This window comes from Oncorhynchus mykiss, chromosome 28 (genome assembly GCF_013265735.2).
Source record: "Oncorhynchus mykiss isolate Arlee chromosome 28, USDA_OmykA_1.1, whole genome shotgun sequence".
Lineage (NCBI taxonomy): Eukaryota > Metazoa > Chordata > Actinopteri > Salmoniformes > Salmonidae > Oncorhynchus > Oncorhynchus mykiss.
This window is the reverse complement of record NC_048592.1, coordinates 40,981,320-41,004,683: the sequence shown is the minus strand read 5'-3', so window position 1 is coordinate 41,004,683 and position 23,364 is coordinate 40,981,320. Positions and strand designations below refer to the sequence as shown.

The 23,364-nt window shown below is 45.7% G+C and overlaps 1 protein-coding gene across 4 annotated transcripts in view; it reads right to left on the bottom strand.

Moving 5' to 3' along the window:
• The window catches only part of LOC110509155 (ZZ-type zinc finger-containing protein 3), a 55,752-nt gene extending 34,635 nt beyond the window's left edge, over nt 1–21,117 (bottom strand). The window contains exons 1-6 of one of the 4 annotated variants that reach the window (XM_036966016.1): nt 17,425–21,117; nt 8,657–11,113; nt 6,521–6,659; nt 4,516–4,640; nt 4,427–4,449; nt 2,508–2,626 (exon numbers count right to left, since the gene is read on the bottom strand). In XM_036966016.1, coding sequence (XP_036821911.1) covers nt 2,508–2,626; nt 4,427–4,449; nt 4,516–4,640; nt 6,521–6,659; nt 8,657–11,055 — 2,805 coding nt within the window. In that variant the 5' untranslated portion in view covers nt 11,056–11,113; nt 17,425–21,117. Of the gene's footprint in view, nt 1–2,507; nt 2,627–4,426; nt 4,450–4,498; nt 4,641–6,520; nt 6,660–8,656; nt 11,289–17,424 lie in introns of those variants that run through there. The other 3 variants (XM_036966018.1, XM_036966019.1, XM_036966017.1) reach the window with 3 other exon arrangements.
• Between the last annotated feature and the right edge of the window lie 2,247 nt (nt 21,118–23,364).

Genomic DNA, 23,364 nt, shown 5'->3' with positions numbered 1-23,364 from the left:
GCATTGTTCGTCACCAAACTGTTCCTGGATGGTTGAGAGAAGTTGCTCTCGGAGGATGTGTCGGTATAATTCTTTATTCATGGCTGTGTTCTTATGCAAAATTGTGAGTGAGCCCACTCCCTTGGCTGAGAAGAAACCCCACACATGAATGGTATCAGGATGCTTTACTGTTGGCATGACACAGGACTGATGGTAGCGCTCACCTTGTCTTCTCCGGACAAGCTTTTTTCCAGATGCCCCAAACAATCGGAAAGGGGATTCATCAGATAAAATGACTTTACCCCAGGCCTCAGCAGTCCAATCCCTGTACCTTTATCAGAATATCAGTCTGTCCCTGATGTTTTTCCTGGAGAGAAATGGCTTCTTTGCTGCCCTTCTTGACACCAGGCCATCCTCTAAAAGTATTCGCCTAACTGTGCGTGCAGATGGCCTGCTGCCATTCCTGAGCAAGCTCTGTACTGGTGGTGCCCCGATCCCACAGCTGAATCAGCTTTAAAAGCTGTCCTGGTGCTTGCTGAACTTTCTTGGGCACCCTGAAGACTTCTTCACAACAACTGAACCGCTCTCCTTGAAGTTCTTGATGAGCCGATAAATGGTTGATTTAGGTGCAATCTTACTGGCAGCAATATCCTTGCCTGTGAAGCCCTTTTTGTGCAAAGCAATGATGCACGTGTTTCCTTGCAGGTAACCATGGTTGACAGAGGAAGAACAATGATTCCAAGCACCACCCTGCTTCTGAAGCTTCCAGTCTGTTATTCAAACTCAATCAGCATGACAGAGTGATCTCCAGCCTTGTCAACACTCACACCTGTGTTAACGAGAGTATCACTGACATGATGTCAGCTGGTCCTTTTGTGGCAGGGCTGAAATGCAGTGGAAATGTTTTTGGGGGATTCAGTTCATTTGCATGGCATCACTCTTCATAACATTCTGGAGTATATGGAGTATATGCATATTGCCATCACACAAATTCAAGCAACAGACTTTGTGAAAATGTATATTTGTGTCATTCTCAAAACTTTTGGCCACGACTGTACAACGTAAAACACCAAATAATGCATTCAGAGCAGAATTAGGCCGATACCCGCTAATTATCAAAATCCAGAATTAGAGCCGTTAAATTCTACAACCACCTAAAAGGAAGCGATTATCAAACCTTCCATAACAAAGCCATCACCTACAGAGAGATGAACCTGGAGAAGAGTCCCCTAAGCAAGCTGGTCCTGGGGCTCTGTTCACAAACACAAACACACCCTACAGAGCCCCAGGACAACAGCACAATTAGACCCAACCAAATCATGAGAAAACAAAAAGATAGTTACTTGACACATTTGAAATAATTAACAAAAAAACAGAGCAAACTAGAATGCTATTTGGGCCTAAACAGAGAGTACACAGTGGCAGAATACCTGACCACTGTGACTGACCCAAACTTAAGGAAAGCTTTGACTATGTACAGACTCAGTGAGCATAGCCTTGCTATTGAGAAAGACCGCAGTAGGCAGACATGGCTCTCAAGAGAAGACAGGCTATGTGCACACTGCCCACAAAATGAGGTGGAAACTGAGCTGCACTTCCTAACCAATGTATGACCATATTAGAGAGACATATTTCCCTCAGATTACACAGATCCACAACGAATTCAAAAACAAACCCAATTTTGATAAACTCACATATCTACTGGGTGAAATACCACAGTGTGCCATCACAGCAGCAACATGTGTGACCTGTTGCCATGAGAAAAGTGCAACGAGAGAGAGAGAGTCATGAAGATGAGAGTGTAGATGTGTTTACAAAAGAAACAAAGAGAGAATACAAAACGATCAATAAATTAAAGACGCAATGGCCTGCATCCCAAATGGAACACTATTCTATATAGTGGACTCCTTTTGACCAGGGACACTAAGTAGGTAGGGGAATAGACTATGTAGGTAGTAGGGGAATAGGCTATGTAGGCAGTAGGGGAATAGACTATGTAGGTAGTAGGGGAATAGACTATGTAGGCAGTAGGGGAATAGACTATGTAGGTAGTAGGGGAATAGACTATGTAGTCAGTAGGGGAATATACTATGTAGGTAGTAGGGGAATAGGCTATGTAGGCAGTAGGGGAATAGGCTACCATTTGGGATGCAGACGTGATGTGATATTTGTTCAGGAGAATCTACACAATCAATTAAATTGACTGCTTTACACACACACACACACACACACACACACACACACACAGCAGTAGAGCACCAGAAGAAGAGAGGTGGTTTGTTTCCATAGATACCATCTCTTATCCTCTAGTATGGGTAGAGGAATGGGTTGGTGAGGTGTGACAAAGGGGCTGTAAAATGACAATAACATGGTGACTTGTGAGATCTTTGAAAGCAATTAGTAGAGATAGGAGGCTGTTGTGGCCTAGCTAGCTACATAACAAACACATCCATGTTGTTATCAAGCTGCAGTTGTGCCCTAAATGACATGGCTTTGGGTATAGCCTGTGGGCTAACAGTGGGATGTACCTGTGAGTTGTTGCTGTTCTCAAGAGCGTCACTAGAGGGCAGAGCAGAGTACAGGGTTGATGGTTCACCCTCCTCCTTCTTGGGATCCAGAGGGCTTTTTGGTCCATCTGGTAACCTAACTACAGGATAATATATATATATATATATATATATATATATATATATATATATATATATATATATATATATATATATATATATATATATAGAATATTGATTTATAAATACATGATTTACACTATTTAACAAAACAACAAAGCTGTTAAGCATTTCCAAAACAAATTCCATATATTCTAATGAGGAAATATACTAAATTAATCAATCAACTGAATCAATACATGGCAAGGTCAACTCACCCTTATCGAATATGAGCCTCCTGGTCAACTCACCCTTATCGAATATGAGTTTGAGCCTCCTGGTCAACTCACCCTTATCGAATATGAGCCTCCTGGTCAACTCACCCTTATCGAATATGAGTTTGAGCCTCCTGGTCAACTCACCCTTATCGAATATGAGTTTGAGCCTCCTGGTCAACTCACCCTTATCGAATATGAGCCTCCTGGTCAACTCACCCTTATCGAATATGAGTTTGAGCCTCCTGGTCAACTCACCCTTATCGAATATGAGCCTCCTGGTCAACTCACCCTTATCGAATATGAGTTTGAGCCTCCTGGTCAACTCACCCTTATCGAATATGAGCCTCCTGGTCAACTCACCCTTATCGAATATGAGTTTGAGCCTCCTGGTCAACTCACCCTTATCGAATATGAGCCTCCTGGTCAACTCACCCTTATCGAATATGAGCCTCCTGGTCAACTTACCCTTATCGAATATGAGTTTGAGCCTCCTGGTCAACTCACCCTTATCGAATATGAGCCTCCTGGTCAACTTACCCTTATCGAATATGAGTTTGAGCCTCCTGGTCAACTCACCCTTATCGAATATGAGCCTCCTGGTCAACTTACCCTTATCGAATATGAGTTTGAGCCTCCTGGTCAACTCACCCTTATCGAATATGAGCCTCCTGGTCAACTTACCCTTATCGAATATGAGCCTCCTGGTCAACTCACCCTTATCGAATATGAGCCTCCTGGTCAACTCACCCTTATCGAATATGAGCCTCCTGGTCAACTTACCCTTATCGAATATGAGTTTGAGCCTCCTGGTCAACTCACCCTTATCGAATATGAGTTTGAGCCTCCTGGTCAACTCACCCTTATCGAATATGAGTTTGAGCCTCCTGGTCAACTCACCCTTATCGAATATGAGCCTCCTGGTCAACTCACCCTTATCGAATATGAGTTTGAGCCTCCTGGTCAACTCACCCTTATCGAATATGAGCCTCCTGGTCAACTTACCCTTATCGAATATGAGTTTGAGCCTCCTGGTCAACTCACCCTTATCGAATATGAGCCTCCTGGTCAACTTACCCTTATCGAATATGAGTTTGAGCCTCCTGGTCAACTCACCCTTATCGAATATGAGTTTGAGCCTCCTGGTCAACTCACCCTTATCGAATATGAGCCTCCTGGTCAACTCACCCTTATCGAATATGAGTTTGAGCCTCCTGGTCAACTCACCCTTATCGAATATGAGCCTCCTGGTCAACTTACCCTTATCGAATATGAGTTTGAGCCTCCTGGTCGACTTACCCTTATCGAATATGAGTTTGAGCCTCCTGGTCGACTTACCCTTATCGAATATGAGTTTGAGCCTCCTGGTCAACTCACCCTTATCGAATATGAGCCTCCTGGTCAACTTACCCTTATCGAATATGAGTTTGAGCCTCCTGGTCAACTTACCCTTATCGAATATGAGTTTGAGCCTCCTGGTCGACTTACCCTTATCGAATATGAGTTTGAGCCTCCTGGTCAACTCACCCTTATCGAATATGAGTTTGAGCCTCCTGGTCAACTCACCCTTATCGAATATGAGTTTGAGCCTCCTGGGCAACTCACCCTTATCGAATATGAGCCTCCTGGTCAACTCACCCTTATCGAATATGAGCCTCCTGGTTGTGCGTTTCTTGTCACAGAACTCCCTCTCGAAGTCTCCCAGTCCTGACGTGTACTGGTCCCATGCGACGTCTGGCAGCTGAACCATTCTCTGGGGACGCGGCAGGTCCAACTCCACCTGAGGTTAGAGGTCAGAGGTCAACAGGAAGTGGCCTCGTAGAATTAGACAAAGATCACGAGGATCCATGTACGGGCAGGAAACATGTGAACTAGTTCCTCGAAAGTAGCCTTTGGCCTAACGTTCTTCTTTGTCAGATCACGTCAAGGGTTACAGCCAAGACGAGCAGCTGAGAGCTGCCATGTTGAACCACCTGGGGCGACTGTCACCGTGGCGACAGCCTCTTGCATTTGTATAAGAAAGCCTTGTCGTTTAGATCAGTGTATGAATTTTGGATAGAGATTTATTTTTAAATTGGAGAGGGAGATATTTACGTTTATTTACCCTTTTGTACTTTAACTATTTGCACATCGTTACAACACTGTATGTAGACATAGTATGACATTTGACATGACTATTCCTTTGGAACTATTGTGAGTGTAATGTTTATCTATTTCACTTGCTTTGGCAATGTAAACATCATATGTTTTGCCTGCCAATTAAGCCCTTCAATTGAATTGAATTGTGAGTGAGTGAGTGAGTGAGTGAGTGAGAGAGAGACAGAGACAGATAGAGAGAGACAGAGAGAGAGAGAGAGAGAGAGACAGAGACAGAGAGAGAGAGAGAGAGAGAGAGACAGAGACAGAGAGAGAGACAGAGACAGAGAGAGAGAGACAGAGAGAGAGAGAGAGAGAGACAGAGAGAGACAGAGACAGAGAGAGACAGAGAGAGACAGAGACAGATATACCTGTTATAACCACATTGAATTGAATTGACAGAGACAGAGAGAGACAGAGAGAGAGACAGAGAGAGAGAGAGAGAGAGAGAGAGAGACAGAGAGAGAGAGAGAGACAGAGAGAGAGAGAGAGACAGAGAGAGAGAGACAGAGAGAGAGAGAGAGAGAGAGACAGAGAGAGAGACAGAGAGAGAGAGAGAGACAGAGAGAGAGAGAGAGAGAGACAGAGAGAGAGAGAGAGAGAGAGAGAGAGAGAGAGAGACAGAGACAGAGAGAGAGAGAGAGAGACAGAGAGAGAGAGAGAGAGAGACAGAGAGAGACAGAGAGAGAGAGAGACAGAGAGAGACAGAGATAGAGAGAGACAGAGAGAGACAGAGATAGAGAGAGACAGAGAGAGACAGAGACAGATATACCTGTTATAACCACATTGAATTGAATTGACAGAGACAGAGACAGAGAGAGACAGAGAGAGAGACAGAGAGAGACAGAGAGAGAGACAGAGAGAGAGACAGAGAGAGAGAGAGAGAGAGAGAGAGAGAGACAGAGAGAGAGACAGAGAGAGAGAGAGAGAGAGAGACAGAGAGAGAGAGAGAGAGAGAGACAGAGAGAGAGAGAGAGACAGAGAGAGAGAGAGACAGAGAGAGAGAGACAGACACATTATATACCCGTCACAATCACATTATATACCTGTTATAACCATATTATATACCTGTTATAACCACATTATATACCTGTTATAACCACATTATATACCTGTTATAACCATATTATATACCTGTTATAACCACATTATATACCTGTTATAACCATATTATATACCTATTATAACCATATTATATACCTGCTATAACCAAATTATATACCTGTAATAACCATATTATATACCTGTTATAACCATATTATATACCTGTTATAACCACATTATATACCTGTTATAACCATATTATATACCTGCTATAACCATATTATATACCTGTTATAACCATATTATATACCTGTTATAACCACATTATATACCTGTATATACCTGATTCTGCAGGTGAGGGTTACTAGTACTATTACGACAGCGCTCATACAGTATACTACCTGTTTCTGCAGGGTTAGAGTTATAATGCTACATATACCTGTTATAACAGGCTGTAACCTATTGTGTAAAGTACAGTACCTGTTTCTGCAGCTGCTCCACAAAGCTGACGGGGTCTCGGAGAGCTTCTCTCTGCTGTCTGGCCAGACGCTCCAAGTCCCGTATACTCTGGGTTCTCTGGGCCTCCAACACACCTACAGTCTGGAGTAACCTCTGGTAACTGGTGGACGGGGAGAGAGGACAACATGCATCAGGGAATCCAACTTCCAGGACCTGGACAATACATTATTAACTCAGGATAGGTCCCAATTGGTACACTGGTCAAAAGTAGTGCACTATATTATAGGGAATAGGGTGCCATTTAGGAGGGATCCACACTATGTGAGAAACAGACAGCAGCATGTATGTAAACAGGAAACAGATCAGAGGTAGGCTGTGTCTGTGTCCCAAAACAGGAAACACCTCCTCCTCTCTCCCACTCCCTCCTCCTCCACACTCCCACTCTGAGGGCAGGAGATGGGTGTGGGGTCCTAATGTTTTGAACACTCAGTGTGTGTGTGTGTGTGTGTGTGTGTGTGTGTGTGTGTGTGTGTGTAATATATATATATATACACAGCCGTGGCCAAAAGTTTTGAGAATGACACAAATATTAATTTTCACAAATTCTGCTGCCTCAGTTTGTATGATGGCAATTTGCATATACTCCAGAATGTTATGAAGAGTGATCAGATGAATTGCAATTAATTGCAAAGTCCCTCTTTGCCATGCAAATTAACTGAATCCCCCAAAAAACATTTCCACTGCATTTCAGCCCTGCCACAAAAGGACCAGCTGACATCATGTCAGTGATTCTCTCGTTAACACAGGTGTGGGTGTTGACGAGGACAGGGCTGGAGATCACTCTGTCATGCTGATTGAGTTTGAATAACAGACTGGAAGCTTCAAAAGGAGGGTGGTTCTTGGAATCATTGTTCTTCCTCTGTCAACCATGGTTACCTGCAAGGAAACATGTGCATCATTGCTTTGCACAAAAAGGGCTTCACAGGCAAGGATATTGCTGCCAGTAAGATTGCACCTAAATCAACCATTTATCAGATCATCAAGAACTTCAAGGAGAGCGGTTCAATTGTTGTGAAGAAGGCTTCAGGGTGCCCAAGAAAGTTCAGCAAGCGCCAGGACAGCTTTTAAAGCTCATTCAGCTGTGGGATCAGGGCACCACCAGTACAGAGCTTGCTCAGGAATGGCAGCAGGCCATCTGCATGCACAGTTAGGCGAAGACTTTTGGAGGATGGCCTGGTGTCAAAAAGGGCAGCAAAGAAGCCATTTCTCTCCAGGAAAAACATCAGGGACAGACTGATATTCTGATAAAGGTACAGGGATTGGACTGCTGAGGACTGGGGCAAAGTCATTTTATCTTTCCCCTTTCCGATTGTTTGGGGCATCTGGAAAAAAGCTTGTCTGGAGAAGACAAGATGAGCGCTACCATCAGTCCCGTGTCATGCCAACAGTAAAGCATCCTGAGACCATTCATGTGTGGGGTTGCTTCTCAGCCAAGGGAGTAGGCTCACTCACAGTTTTGCCTAAGAACACAGCCATGAATAAAGAATGGTACCAACACATCCTCCGAGAGCAACTTCTCCCAACCATCCAGGAACAGTTTGGTGACAAACAATGCCTTTTCCAGCATGATGGAGCACCTTGCCATAAGGCAAAAGTGATAACTAAGTGACTCAGGGAACAAAACATCGATATTTGGGGTCCATGGCCAGGAAACTCCCCAGACCTTAATCCCATTGAGAACTTGTGGTCAATCCTCAAGAGGCGGGTGGACAAACAAAAACCCACAAATTCTGACAAACTCCAAGCATTGATTATGCAAGAATGGGCTGCCATCAGTCAGGATGTGGCCCAGAAGTTAATTGACAGCATGCCAGGGCGGATTGCAGAGGTCTTGAAAAAGAAGGGTCAACACTGAAAATATTGACTCTTTGCATCAACTTCAAGTAATTGTCAATAAAAGCCTTTGACACTTATGAAATGCTTGTAATTATACTTCAGTATTCCATAGTAACATCTGACAAAAATATCTAAAGACACTGAAGCACCAAACTTTGTGAAAAATTAATATTTGCGTCATTCTCAAAACTTTTGGCCACGACTGTATGTATATATATATATATATATATATATATAATCCCATAAACTCCCACTACGTACTCTTTGTTATGTTTGAGGGTCAGGTGATCTGACTCAAAGTAATACACGTCTGGGTCGTCCTCCTGTTGACTTCCTCCTCCTGGAACCTCCTCTAGGCCTCCCCTGGTCTCACAGAGCTCCCCATGGCCCGTACTGTCCCATCCTACCCTGTCCCTTCTGGCCCCACCGTTCCCCTGCTCCATGGGGACAGACGGAGGAGACAGGAGAGACCCCTCCCTGGCCTGGATACTGGAGCATGAGGAGAGGGTAGGAGTAGCGACCAGCTCTCTCCCCGCCTCCACCCCGTCCCTCAGAGGGTCCCTGGGAGAGGAGCAGGGGGCCACAGCCTTGCCCCCGCCGCAGGCCGCCCTACGGGGCGAAGTCCTCAGGGTGTACCTGTGTTCGTGGGGCTCTGTGAAGGAGGGGGGCGAGGTGCTGGAGATAGAGGGGGTGCAGGGTGGGTCTGAGCGTGTTGGGGGGGCTAGCAGTGGCATCGTGAATTCTCCTGAGTTATTGTTGTTGTTGTTTACATTGTTGATGTTGTTGTTGATGATATTGTTGTTGATGATGATGCTGGTGGCAACAGTGTTCTGCACCACCAGCGGCATGAACGACCATCCGTTAATTCCCCCGCCGCAACTCTCCTCCTCCTCGGTCGGTGTCACTTCCACCTCCTCCTCTCTGACAGAGAGGTGGGGAGTAGAGGAGTCCTCCTCAAAGGAGGCCAGAAGAGGAGCAGGACACTCCCCTGAGTCTTTACCCTCCTCCTCCATCCCAGGATCAGAGTCTTTAACTTCCTCCTGCCCAGGATCAGAGTCTTCACTCTCCTCCTCCATCCCAGGATCAGAGTCTTTAACTTCCTCCTGCCCAGGATCAGAGTCTTTACCCTCCTCCTCCTGCCCAGGATCAGAGTCTTTAACTTCCTCCTGCCCAGGATCAGAGTCTTTACCCCCCTCCTCCTGCCCAGGATCAGAGTCTTTAACTTCCTCCTGCCCAGGATCAGAGTCTTTACCCCCCTCTTCCTGCCCAGGATCGGAGTCTTTACCCCCTTCCTCCTGCCCAGGATCAGAGTCTTTAGCCCCCTCTTCCTGCCCAGGATCAGAGTCTTCACCCTCCTCCATCCCAGGATCAGAGTCTTCACCCTCCTCCTCCATCCCAGGATCAGAGTCTTTACCCCCCTCCTCCTGCCCAGGATCAGAGTCTTTACCCCCCTCCTCCTGCCCAGGATCAGAGTCTTTAACTTCCTCCTGCCCAGGATCAGAGTCTTTACCCCCCTCCTCCTGCCCAGGATCAGAGTCTTTACCCCCCTCCTCCTGCCCAGGATCGGAGTCTTTACCCCCTTCCTCCTGCCCAGGATCAGAGTCTTTACCCCCCTCCTCTTGCCCAGGATCCGAGTCTTTAACTTCCTCCTGCCCAGGATCAGAGTCTTTACCCCCCTCCTCCTGCCCAGGATCAGAGTCTTTACACTCTTCCTCCTGCCCAGGATCAGAGTCTTTACCCCCCTCCTCCTGCCCAGGATCAGAGTCTTTACCCCCCTCCTCCTGCCCAGGATCATAATCTTTACCTTCCTCCTGCCCAGGATCATAGTTTCTACAAGGCACTACGGGGTCTGGGGGCGAGGGGCAGGGCGCCCCCCTCTGGCTGCCGTTCAGCAGTGCTGGACCGGGACCTGGACAGGTGGTGTTGGAGGCAGCGCTGAGACACAGGGAGTTTGTCTGAGCATCAGGGCTACTGCTGGTCTGCCCCAGCCCGATACAGGACTTATGGGAGTTGGAGTTCAGGAGCTGCTGAACATGGCCGTCATCCTCCTCCTCCTCTCCTTCCTCCTTGTTGAGGTCAGGTGAAGAAGAGGAAGGTGAGGCTGCGGTGGAGTTTTGTCTGAGCAGGTCACCCCCTTCACTGTTCTCCTTGACAGTCGTTAAGGGGGCACAGGGGGAGGCGGGGATGACGGGCATGGGGGGCGCAGACGGGAGGTCATCCTTGGATCCATGCGACTCCCCAGAGCGGAAGCACCGTTTGGCCCTTTTGAGGAGCGGTGAGGCATCCCTCCCCACAGCACCTGACGTCTCCTTCCCCCTCCCTTCACAGTTCTCAGCCTTCTCCGAACCCCCAACCCCCTCTCTCTCTGAGCAGGACAGGACCCTCTTCCTGGGGCTTGCCCATGTCTCCCCGTCCACGGAGGTGGCCTTGTGGTGGGCTACCTTTCCCTGGTGACCCCCAGGCTTCTCTGAGGCCCCGTCCTGGTCATCTTGTCTCTTCTTGGGAGAGCGTGGGGCCCTGCTGCCGGGGAGGGGTGACCCCTGACACTCCTCCGGCTGGGCGATACTGCGATTCCTGAGGGTTCGGCCACAGAAGTTCTCGTCCAATCCATTGAGCCCGACCGATGACCTTGTGACGCGCGAGGAACGTGACGCGGCCATGCTACGGCGAGAGGCGTATCATCGTGCTGCCCGCTCCTCTGCTACAGAAGTGGGGCACCTGGGAGCATAGAGGAGACAGAGGTTATAAAGCTTCATAAGGGATCCATTATCCATGAACCAGATTCAGCGTTGGGAGATGCTATACTGACAGAGGATGAATAAGGTTCAGTGTTGGGAGATGCTATACTGACAGACTGGGAATAAGGTTCAGCGTTGGGAGATGCTATACTGACAGAGGATGAATAAGGTTCAGTGTTGGGAGATGCTATACTGACAGACTGGGAATAAGGTTCAGCGTTGGGAGATGCTATACTAACAGAGGATGAATAAGGTTCAGTGTTGGGAGATGCTATACTGACAGACTGGGAATAAGGTTCAGCGTTGGGAGATGCTATACTAACAGAGGATGAATAAGGTTCAGCGTTGAGAGATGCTATACTAACAGAGGATGAATAAGGTTCAGTGTTGGGAGATGCTATACTGACAGAGGATGAATAAGGTTCAGTGTTGGGAGATGCTATACTGACAGAGGATGAATAAGGTTCAGCGTTGGGAGATGCTATACTAACAGAGGATGAATAAGGTTCAGCGTTGGGAGATGCTATACTGACAGAGGATGAACCAGATTCAGCGTTGGGAGATGCTATACTGACAGAGGATGAATAAGGTTCAGCGTTGAGAGATGCTATACTGACAGACTGGGAATAAGGTTCAGCGTTGGGAGATGCTATACTGACAGACTGGGAATAAGGTTCAGTGTTGGGAGATGCTATACTGACAGAGGATGAATAAGGTTCAGCGTTGGGAGATGCTATACTGACAGAGGATGAATAAGGTTCAGTGTTGGGAGATGCTATACTGACAGAGGATGAATAAGGTTCAGCGTTGGGAGATGCTATACTGACAGACTGGGAATAAGGTTCAGCGTTGGGAGATGCTATACTGACAGAGGATGAATAAGGTTCAGTGTTGGGAGATGCTATACTGACAGAGGATGAATAAGGTTCAGTGTTGGGAGATGCTATACTGACAGAGGATGAATAAGGTTCAGCGTTGGGAGATGCTATACTGACAGAGGATGAATAAGGTTCAGCGTTGGGAGATGCTATACTGACAGAGGGTGAATAAGGTTCAGCGTTGGGAGATGCTATACTGACAGAGGATGAATAAGGTTCAGCGTTGGGAGATGCTATACTGACAGAGGGTGAATAAGGTTCAGCGTTGGGAGATGCTATACTGACAGAGGATGAATAAGGTAAGAGAATCAGAGATGCTACAGTTGAAGTCGGAAGTTTACATACACTTAGTTTGGAGTCATTAAAACTTGTTTTTCAAACCACTCCATAAATTTCTTGTTAAAAACTATAGTTCTGGCAAGTCGGTTAGGACATCTACTTTGTGCATGACACAAGTACATTTGCAACAATTCTTTACAGACAGATTATTTCACTTAATCACAATTCCAGTGAATCAGAAGTTTTCATACACTAAGTTGACTGTGCCTTTAAACATCTTGGAAAATTCCCGAAAATGATGTCATGGATTTAGAAGATTCTGATAGGCTAATTGACATCATTTGAGTCAATTGGAAGTGTACCTGTGGATGTATTTCAAGGCCTACCTTCAAACTCCGTGCCTCTTTGCTTGACATCATGGGAAAATCAAATCAGCCAACAAATTGTAGACCTCTACAAGTCTGGTTCATCCTTGGGAGCAATTTCCAAACGCCTGAAGGTACCACGTTCATCTGTACAAACAATAGTACGCAAGTATAAACACCACGGGACCACGCAGCCGTCATACCGCTCAGGAAGGAGACGCGTCTCCTAGAGATGAATGTACTTTGGTGTGAAAAGTGCAAAACAATCCCAGAACAACAGCAAATTACCTTGTGAAGATGCTGGAGGAAACAGGTACAAAAGTATCTATATCCACAGTAAAACGAGTCCTATATCGACACAACCTGAAAGGTCTCAAAGCAAGGAAGAAGCCACTGCTCCAAAACCGCCATAAAAAAAGCCAGACTATGGTTTGCAACTGCACATGGAGACAAAGATCATACTTTTTGGAGAAATGTCCTCTGGTCTGATGAAACAAAAATATAACTGTTTGGTCATAATGACCATCATTATGTTTGGAGGAAAAAGGGGGAAGCTTGCAAGCCGAAGAACACCACTCCAACAGTGAAGCACGGGGGTGGCAGCATCATGTTGTGGGGGTGCTTTGCTGGTGGACTTCACAAAATAGATGGCGTCATGAGGACGGAAAACTATGTGAATATATTGAAGCAACATCTCAAGACATCAGTCAGGAAGTTAAAGCTTGGTCGCAAATGGGTCTTCCAAATGGACAATGACACCAAGCATACTTCCAAAGTTGTGGCAAAATGGCTTAAGGACAACAAAGTCCAGGTATTGGAGTGGCCATCATAAAGCCCTATAGAAAATCCTATAGAAAATTTGTTGGCAAAACTGAAAAAGCTTGTGCAAGCAAGGAGGCCTACAAACCTGACTCCGTTACACCAGCTCTGTCAGGAGGAATGGGCCAATATTCACCCAACTTATTGTGGGAAGCTTGTGGAAGGCTACCCGAAACGTTTGCCCCGAGTTAAACAATTTAAAGGCAATGCTACCAAATTCTAATTGAGTGTATGTAAACTTTTGACCCACTTGGAATGTGATGAAAGAAATAAAAGCTGAAATAAATAATTATTTCTACTATTATTCTGACATTCCACAATCTTAAAATAAAGTGGTGATCCTAACTGACCTAAAACAGGACATTTTTCCTATGATTAAATGTCAGGAAATGTGAAAAACTGAGTTTAAATGTATTTGTCTAAGGTGTATGTAAACTTCTGACTTCAACTGTATATTGACAGAGGGTGAATAAGGGCAGGGCAGTATCTTTCATCTCTTGCCAGTTCAAAGAGAATCAAATGTCAGCCCATCTTTGATGCTTCAGCTGTGAGTGCTCTGTGTCTGTCTGGGGAAACAAGTAGACTGGAACACTAGGTCACATCCCAAATGGTACCCTATTCCCTCTATAGCACTACCTAGCCATAGGGCTAAGTGCACTATATAGGGAATAGGGTGCCATTTGGGACATATCCCTTATCTCTCGCTCTCAGGGTCAGGTTTTCCAAAAACAACCGTTTTTAACGTCGCATTTGAAAAACGTTAGTAATCTGATGCCCCCGTTCACATCGTGACCTTCATGCAAGTTTATTCCACTACTGGACGGACAGCCTAGTCTCCCGTCAGAGATAGCATTTATTTAGGGAGATGTTACCTTTTCATTCAAGACAGGAAGACAGGAGAAACATTGTTTTAAGATGATAATAAATGTTAGAGAAACAAGTAACTAACTTTCTAGCAGCTAAAATCTACGCTAGGTTGACGATACCACTATAGCTAGCTAAAAGCTAGGCTAGGTTGAAAATACCACTGTAGCTAGCTAAAAGTTAGGCTAGGTTGAAGATTATGCTGTAGCTAGAAAAGCTAGGCTAGGTTGAAGATACCAATGTAGCAAGCTAAAAGCTAGGCTAAGTTGAAAATAATATACTGTAGCTAGCTAAAAGCTAGGCTAGGTTGAAGATTATACTGTAGCTAGCTAAAAGCTAGGCTAGGTTGAAGGCATCACTGTAGCTAGCTAAAAGCTAGGTTGAAAATACCACTGTAGCTCGGACCTCCACCTAATAATTATCAAACGCAAACGTCCTTACCATAAATCAACTTAAAACGGGAGGCAACAGTCATAATATAATTTACTTAACAGCCAATGTTTATTATTTAACACTACTATAAAAATATGACTTGCTTATAGAAATGGGTAATTGTTTACGAGTTGCTAGCTTTCCCATAAAGCCATCACCAAAACCCACATATTTTAATCTTCTGTGGTTTGGTGACTTCTTGTTCTTCGACAGACTCCGGCTGGACTTTGTCTCCTCTACCCAGGTAGAACACATCCTTTGTCTCCTCTACCCAGGTGGAACACATCATTAGTCTCCTCTACCCAGGTGGAACACATCCTTTGTCTCCTCTACCCAGGTAGAACACATCCATCACTTAATCGGTCAATAACTGATTACGATGCCTGTCTTAACATAGGGAACTGTCTGTGTGTGTGTGCATTTAATTACCTTCCTGTGGTATGATGTGATGCATTGTTTTGTCATTCAGACCTAACCTTCCTAAAACATGTTTATGTGAGCTGACTCACACCACCACCCCCCATAGAGCTCTCTACATACACCACACCACCACCACCCCCCCATAGAGCTCTCTACACCCCCCCCCCCCCCATAGAGCTCTCTACATACACCACACCACCCCCCCATAGAGCTCTCTACACACCACGACCCCCCCATAGAGCTCTCTACACACCACCACCCCATAGAGCTCTCTACACACCACCCCCCCATAGAGCTCTCTACATACACCACCACCCCCCCATAGAGTTCTCTACACCCCCCCCCATAGAGCTCTCTACACACCACCCCCCCATAGAGCTCTCTACACACCACCACCCCCCCATAGAGCTCTCTACACACCACAACCCCCCCCCCCCCCCCCTAACAGACAGGGGGGGGGGTGTTATCAGACAGACAGACAGACAGACAGACAGACAGGGGGGGGTGTTATCAGACAGACAGACAGGGGGGGTGTTATCAGACAGACAGACAGATATTTGCTCATGCAGGCAGAGGGTCTTTAAGGCATTATGCAGGGAAGGGATCAATTTCCCATTATGGTAATTTACTTTTGTCACAAATGTCAACCCTATTCACTATATAGTGTACTACTTTTGACCAGAGCCCTAAGCACTAAAAATAGGGCTCTGGTCAGAAGTAGTGCACTATGTAGCATGGAATTGGATTCCATTTCAGTGTCTGGCAACATGTAAACATGAGATGCGGCAGTACTAGACAACATTTCAACAACTCCAAGTGTAAGTTGTATATGTCAAGCATTAATGTCTTCCTGCCCAGGATGCGTTGCATGACATCAACTTTAAATTGAGACGTAGCCTTTCTAATTGTTCCCGTCCTGACAGTTATCCAAGCCAGGTTTTAAACCCGTGTAAACATATCAAAAGTCACAAGAACAAAACGAATTAAACCGCGTGTGAAAGGAAAGCTGATAGTTAGCTTCCTTGATTGGTATAGGAAACGGTGGAGTAGCTAGTAGCACGTAGATATGTGATGCAACTTCACAAATAAATAAAATAAATAAATTCAATAAAAATTGTTTTTAAATATTATTTATTTGTAACTTCACTAATTCAATAGAGTAAACAATGGAGTATTTCGTTTAGTTTTTTGTTCTCACCCCATCATCTTTACTTCTCCACCCTATATAAATATATATATATATCTCCATTCAGAGGACCGGACTGCCTCCACCAAATCCCCGGTAATGGCACTCCAGCCGACAGGACCCAAGTTGGACAACACTGAGACGCAGGGGTCTTAATAAGTAGTTATTTAACTCGCTCCAAATACGGTAGCTACTATTTCACAAGAGAAGGATAACTAGTCCCCGTGGTCGTGTGTTCATCTTATTACCTACCAATGCTTAAACCAATGCAAACTAGCCGGCTATCAAACCGTTAGCCCACATGCTAACCAACCCGTTAGAAAAGGCTGCAGACAGCAGCTTGGTCGCACCCTGATATGCATTATGCACCATAAACTGGTTGCTATTCTTAACATATTTCTGCTCTTCTCATACGTTTTTGTTTTGTTTGTTTCCTCGCAAAAGTTAGCAAATGACCGGATAACAAAATAATTTGTTTTTATTACCTGAAATAAAAGTAGTAATGTTAGCTAGCTCACTTAGCGGTTAGTTACATTGCCAATTGGCGCACCGGATAGTTACTGAATTTACTAGTTATATATATTTATATATCAGTCTTACTAAAGATATACATTATATATCAGTCTTACTAGTCTTAAAATGAATGGTTCGCTAAGGAGTAATGGTTTATTATGCATATTACAAGTATTTGACAAGCTATATTAATACTAAAGTAAGTGAGTTGATAATCGCATAGCTTTAACATTGGTAAGTAACGTTAAATTGATGGACATTAGCGGGTGGCCTAAAGTCGTAATAACAAAGCTAGGATAAAGATGTGCAATAAGGGAATAGTTCCTTCTGTGGCTAGGCTGCTGCTTGCTAACAGCGGCTAGTAAACAACTTTCCTAAAGCATTCGCATAACGGGCTCACTATTTGGTCGACTTTTTCACTAAAATTGTTCATTAGATGGCAAGTCTATGCTTCACTTCTGATCACGACCGACTAAATCGTTTATTGGAAGGAAAAAAAATGGGTTTGTGAAGATAGCTAGAGAATTACACTCACCTCACTTCCGCAAATCGTGTGCTGCCACACTCGGCAGGAGACATATTTTCTATCCAGTCAACGGGGTCCGTGTGTGTGTGTGTTCTGCCTTGTGTGTGTGTGTGTGAGTGTGTGTGTGTGTTCTGCCTTGTGTGTGTGTGTGTGTGTTCTGCCTAGTTCCACAACTTGTCAAAATGAAACACTACATTTTTCCTGTTGAAAGGAGAACAGGAAAGACATCTTTGGCCCCTGGACGAGACTGTGTGTAGCTCGGGCTACCAATGCCATGTCTCCATTGCAAGTCTAACCATATCTATAATGTTATTAGTCAGAATCCAGAAATAAAGGGTCGCTTATAATGAAATTAGTATTTCAGAGATGTTCCGATTAGTTGGTAGAACAAAACGTTGTGATACACAAGAGTTTTGGTCCACAATTCAATTAAACATACATTTCCATACAAAATGTTCAACTTGGATCTTAAAACCATAACAAGCACTGCAATAAATAGGATTACAATTAAGTTGCTAAGTAAACAAACAGGTGAAGAGAAATCATGTCTGCGTTACACTGTTCTTTCATTGTCAGGGTTTAACAGAATCGTAGAACCAGAATCATATCAGCCATTCTGAATCAGAACAGTTGTGTTTTCTAGCACCAGAATCATATCAACCATTCCCAATCAGAACAGATGTGTTTAATAGAACCAGAATCATAATCAACCATTCTGAATCAGAACAGTTGTGTTTAATAGAACCAGAATCATATCAACCATTCTGAATCAGAACAGTTGTGTTTAATAGAACCAGAATCATATCAGCCATTCTGAATCAGAACAGTTGTGTTTAATAGAACCAGAATCATATCAGCCATTCTGAATCAGAACAGATGTGTTTTATAGAACCAGAATCATATCAACCATTCTGAATCAGAACAGTTGTGTTTAATAGAACCAGAATCATATCAGCCATTCTGAATCAGAACAGATGTGTTTTATAGAACCAGAATCATATCAGCCATTCTGAATCAGAACAGTTGTGTTTAATAGAACCAGAATCATATCAGCCATTCTGAATCAGAACAGATGTGTTTAGTTTAGCAAATCAGGAAGCAGTATTCCATATACCTACAGCATTCTTCACATTGCTTCTTCAGTCTTCAGTGACCACATACCAAAAGGCAACACCATACCCTTATACACAAGTTAATGCTTTCTTCCAATGACAAAACTGATGAATATTATGATTTGAAAGCTTGTCATGTAATTCTGTACATTTCAAAGACAAAGATGGCCACAGAAGTTTGATTCATTGTGTACATATGCAGTGAGTGGGCAGCTTACATGTAATTTAATGTGACATGTGGCCATCAACTTTTTTCAAATCATTCGTACGTCAGGGTTGGGGGTCAATTCCACATTTGTCTCACATCTGAGTAAAATTTGATTTGTAATTTCACTTCACTTCCTGAATTGAAATGAGATTGACCAAAACCCCGGCTGAGTGAGTGGGGTCCCCTCTAAAGCGTGCCTGCCAGCCACATATTCTATTTAAAAACAAGTATATTAACATCATATAGGTGCCTCCCAAATGGAACCCTGGTCAAAAGCAGTGCACTATTTAGGGAATAGGGTGCCATTTGGTATACAAGTTTAATCCACCCCCAACAGGGGGTAAATAACAAGGAAGTTCTGGGACCGTAGTACACCAGGGGTGTATTCATTAGGTAACACACACCAGGTTTTACAATGGAAACAAGAGTTTATATTGGACCAATTCAGATAGGTGGGTCCCCTACACGTTTCGTTCCTTTTGCTTCCTTTTAGATCCTAGTGAATACACCCCTGGACTCACTAGTACATTCAAATACACATCAGACATTGTGTGAACATGCCACGCATCTTAACCAGACTATAGTAAAAAACAAACATACAAATCCTTCCTGAGACTACTTAGTTTACACAGGCAGCCCAATTCTGATCTTTTGACCAATTATTGGCAAAACACCTGATCTGATTGGTCAAAAGACCAATACGTGTAAAAAGATCAGAATTAGGCTGCCTCTGTAAACACATATCCTTAGCAGTGTTTCCCTTTTTTTCATTCACTTGCCGACACTCCAAAAAAACAGGAGAATTTAAAATTCCCAAGATGTCTTGGTATGGAGCCCCCCATTGATTTTGTTATGTTTGACCAGATAGCACAAGAACACGGTATGGCAAAATCTGTAGCATTGTAGGAAATGAGCTTTTACAAACAAACAGCTACATTTTTTTTCTGCAAACAAGAGGAGGGTCTCTTAAAAATGTGTGGACGGAGATTTCTCTTCTTCACTTTATGGAAAATGTAAGAGCTTGAGCTTTTTTTTTAGAACCATTCACTTCAACAATATGTTATTTTCTTAGAACAAGTATTAAAAAGAGAACCATTTTGATTGTGATCATTTGTGATTCTTCTTTTGTCTTTTGCGACACACAAGACATAAGAGTGACATCATATAGAACCCCCCTCCAGGGAACTCTCAACTTACTGTTGCTAGGTAGAATAGTAGAACACACCAAGGTGTAATTTCAAAATGTTGGTTGTGCATCAGCAGTTACGTAAGTCACTGACAGCCACTCAAATAGCCCATATCAGCGAAGAAAAAAAAAATGTAGATTGGTAAATTAGTCTAGCCAGCTACCTAAATTTGTAGTAATCATGGTCGAATTACTGACCAGGGGGGCCTCCGTTGATTTAGTTAATTACTCTCACTCAGATATCATATTAAAAACTGCAGACATTTATCTCCACCCTATGGCAAAATGTGTAGAATTGCAGGGAATTAGCTGTAAAACTGAAACATGTCCTCTCTGCCCCATTGCAATTTTTTTTATTAGAATTGCATGAAATTTGTTATAAAATTGAAAAATGTTCTCACCGCCCCATGGCAAAATGTGTAGAATTGCAGCAAACTTGCTTTAAAACTGCAAAAATGTATAGAATTACAGGAAATAAACTAAAACATACATTCTCTCTCTCCGCTGTCAAGAAGGGTGCCGCTAAAATGTTTTGCTCGCAAGAGGGGGGGTCATCAATTTCACTTAGGGCCCCCAAAAGGAGAGGGCTGGCTCTGATTGCATGTGTGGGTATGGATGTGGGTACGCAGGCCCATGAACCATTACGGCCCCTCATAATGAGTTCCGATTTCTTTGTGGCCCCCACCCCCATTAAAGTTTCCCATCCCTGATATAGAGTGACATTGTCTCAATTTTGGTCAAGAGAGAGAAGTTTGTTTTTTTTAAACGCTGCATTCAGGAAAAAACTTTTTTTTTTAACCTGCAAACAAGATTAATAAATGCTTGGTTCTGGAAATGACCAGACACAGTTCCCATGTATTATTCTACAGTGCAATTAGAAATTATATATTTCTACATTTATGTAGAAACATGTCATCATGTTATTTTCAGACATGTTTATTCTTCCGCCCAGTTGTCAAGAAGGGCTGTTGTGGTGGTCAAGGAAGGGAAATCCTTCGTTACAACGCTTTTTAAATAAAAAGTAAAGTGCGAAATAAAAGGCTTTAGTTGTTGTTTTACTCAGGGCTGATGGTGGGGGTTTCCTGTTAGGGTGGTGGGGGTTTCCTGTTAGGGGGTTGGGGGTTTCCTGTTCGGGGGTTGGGGGTTTCCTGTTCGGGGGTTGGGGGTTTCCTGTTAGGGGGTTGGGGGTTTCCTGTTAGGGGGTCGGTGTTGAGGGTTTCCTGTTAGGGGGCTGATGTTGGGGGTTTCCTGTTAGGGGGCTGATGTTGGGGGTTTCCTGTTAGGGGGTTGGGGGTTTCCTGTTAAGGGGCTGGTGGTGGGGGTTTCCTGTTAGGGGGCTGATGTTGGGGGTTTCCTGTTAGGGGGTTGGGGGTTTCCTGTTAGGGGGCTGGGGGTTTCCTGTTAGGGGGCTGGGGGTTTCCTGTTAGGGGGCTGGGGGTTTCCTGTTAGGGGGCTGGTGGTGGGGGTTTCCTGTTAGGGGGCTGATGTTGGGGGTTTCCTGTTAGGGGGTTGGGGGTTTTCCTGTTAGGGGGCTGATGTTGGGGGTTTCCTGTTAGGGGGTTGGGGGGTTTCCTGTTAGGGGGTTGATGTTGGGGGTTTGTTTTGGGGGTTTCCAGTTAGGGGGTTGGGGGATTCCTGTTATGGGGCTGATGTTGGGGGTTTCCTGTTAGGGGGCTGATGTTGGAGGTTTCCTGTTAGGGGGCTGATGTTGGGGGTTTCCTGTTAGGGGGCTGATGTTGGGGGTTTCCTGTTAGGGGGCTGATGTTGGGGGTTTCCTGTTAGGGGGTTGGGGGTTTCCTGTTAGGGGGTTGGGGGTTTCCTGTTAGGGGGTTGGGGGTTTCCTGTTAGGGGGCTGATGTTGGGGGTTTCCTGTTAGGGGGTTGGGGGTTTCCTGTTAGGGGGTTGGGGGTTTCCTGTTAGCAGGTTGGGGGTTTCCTGTTAGGGGGTTGGTGTTGGGGGTTTCCTGTTAGGGGGCTGGTGGGGGGGGTTCCTGTTAGGGGGCTGGTGTTGGGGGTTTCCTGTTAGGGGGCTGGTGTTGGGGGTTTCCTGTTAGGGGGTCGGTGTCAGGGGTTTCCTGTTAGGGGGTCGGTGTCGGGGGTTTCCTGTTAGGGGGTCGGTGTCGGGGGTTTCCTGTTAGGGGGTCGGTGTTGGGGGTTTCCTGTTAGGGGGCTGATGTTGGGGGTTTCCTGTTAGGGGGTTGGGGGTTTCCTGTTAGGGGGTTGGTGTTGGGGGTTTCCTGTTAGGGGGTTGGTGTTGGGGGATTCCTGTTAGGGGGCCGGTGTTGGGGGTTTCCTGTTAGGGGGCCGGTGTTGGGGGTTTCCTGTTAGGGGGCCGGTGTTGGGGGTTTCCTGTTAGGGGGTTGGTGTTGGGGGATTCCTGTTAGGGGGCCGGTGGTGGGGGTTTCCTGTTAGGGGGCCGGTGTTGGGGGTTTCCTGTTAGGGGGCCGGTGTTGGGGGTTTCCTGTTAGGGGGCCGGTGTTGGGGGTTTCCTGTTAGGGGGCCAGGGTTGGGGGTTTCCTGTTAGGGGGCCGGTGTTGGGGGTTTCCTGTTAGGGGGCCGGGGTTGGGGGTTTCCTGTTAGGGGGCCGGGGTTGGGGGTTTCCTGTTAGGGGGTCGGTGTTGGGGGTTTCCTGTTAGGAGGCCGGTGTTGGGGGTTTCCTGTTAGGGGGTCGGTGTTGGGGGTTTCCTGTTATGGGGCTGATGTTGGGGGTTTCCTGTTAGGGGGCTGATGTTGGGGGTTTCCTGTTAGGGGGCTGATGTTGGGGGTTTCCTGTTAGGGGGCTGATGTTGGGGGTTTCCTGTTAGGGGGTTGGGGGTTTCCTGTTAGGGGGTTGGGGGTTTCCTGTTAGGGGGTTGGGGGTTTCCTGTTAGGGGGCTGATGTTGGGGGTTTCCTGTTAGGGGGTTGGGGGTTTCCTGTTAGCGGGTTGGGGGTTTCCTGTTAGGGGGTTGGTGTTGGGGGTTTCCTGTTAGGGGGCTGGTGGGGGGGGGTTCCTGTTAGGGGGCTGGTGTTGGGGGTTTCCTGTTAGGGGGCCGGTGTTGGGGGTTTCCTGTTAGGGGGCCGGGGTTGGGGGTTTCCTGTTAGGGGGCCGGGATTGGGGGTTTCCTGTTAGGGGGCCGGGGTTGGGGGTTTCCTGTTAGGGGGCCGGGGTTGGGGGTTTCCTGTTAGGGGGTCGGTGTTGGGGGTTTCCTGTTAGGGGGCCGGTGTTGGGGGTTTCCTGTTAGGGGGCCGGTGTTGGGGGTTTCCTGTTAGGGGGCCGGTGTTGGGGGTTTCCTGTTAGGGGGCCGGTGTTGGGGGTTTCCTGTTAGGGGGCCGGTGTTGGGGGTTTCCTGTTAGGGGGCCGGTGTTGGGGGTTTCCTGTTAGGGGGCCGGTGTTGGGGGTTTCCTGTTAGGGGGCCGGTGTTGGGGGTTTCCTGTTAGGGGGTTGGGGGTTTCCTGTTAGGGGG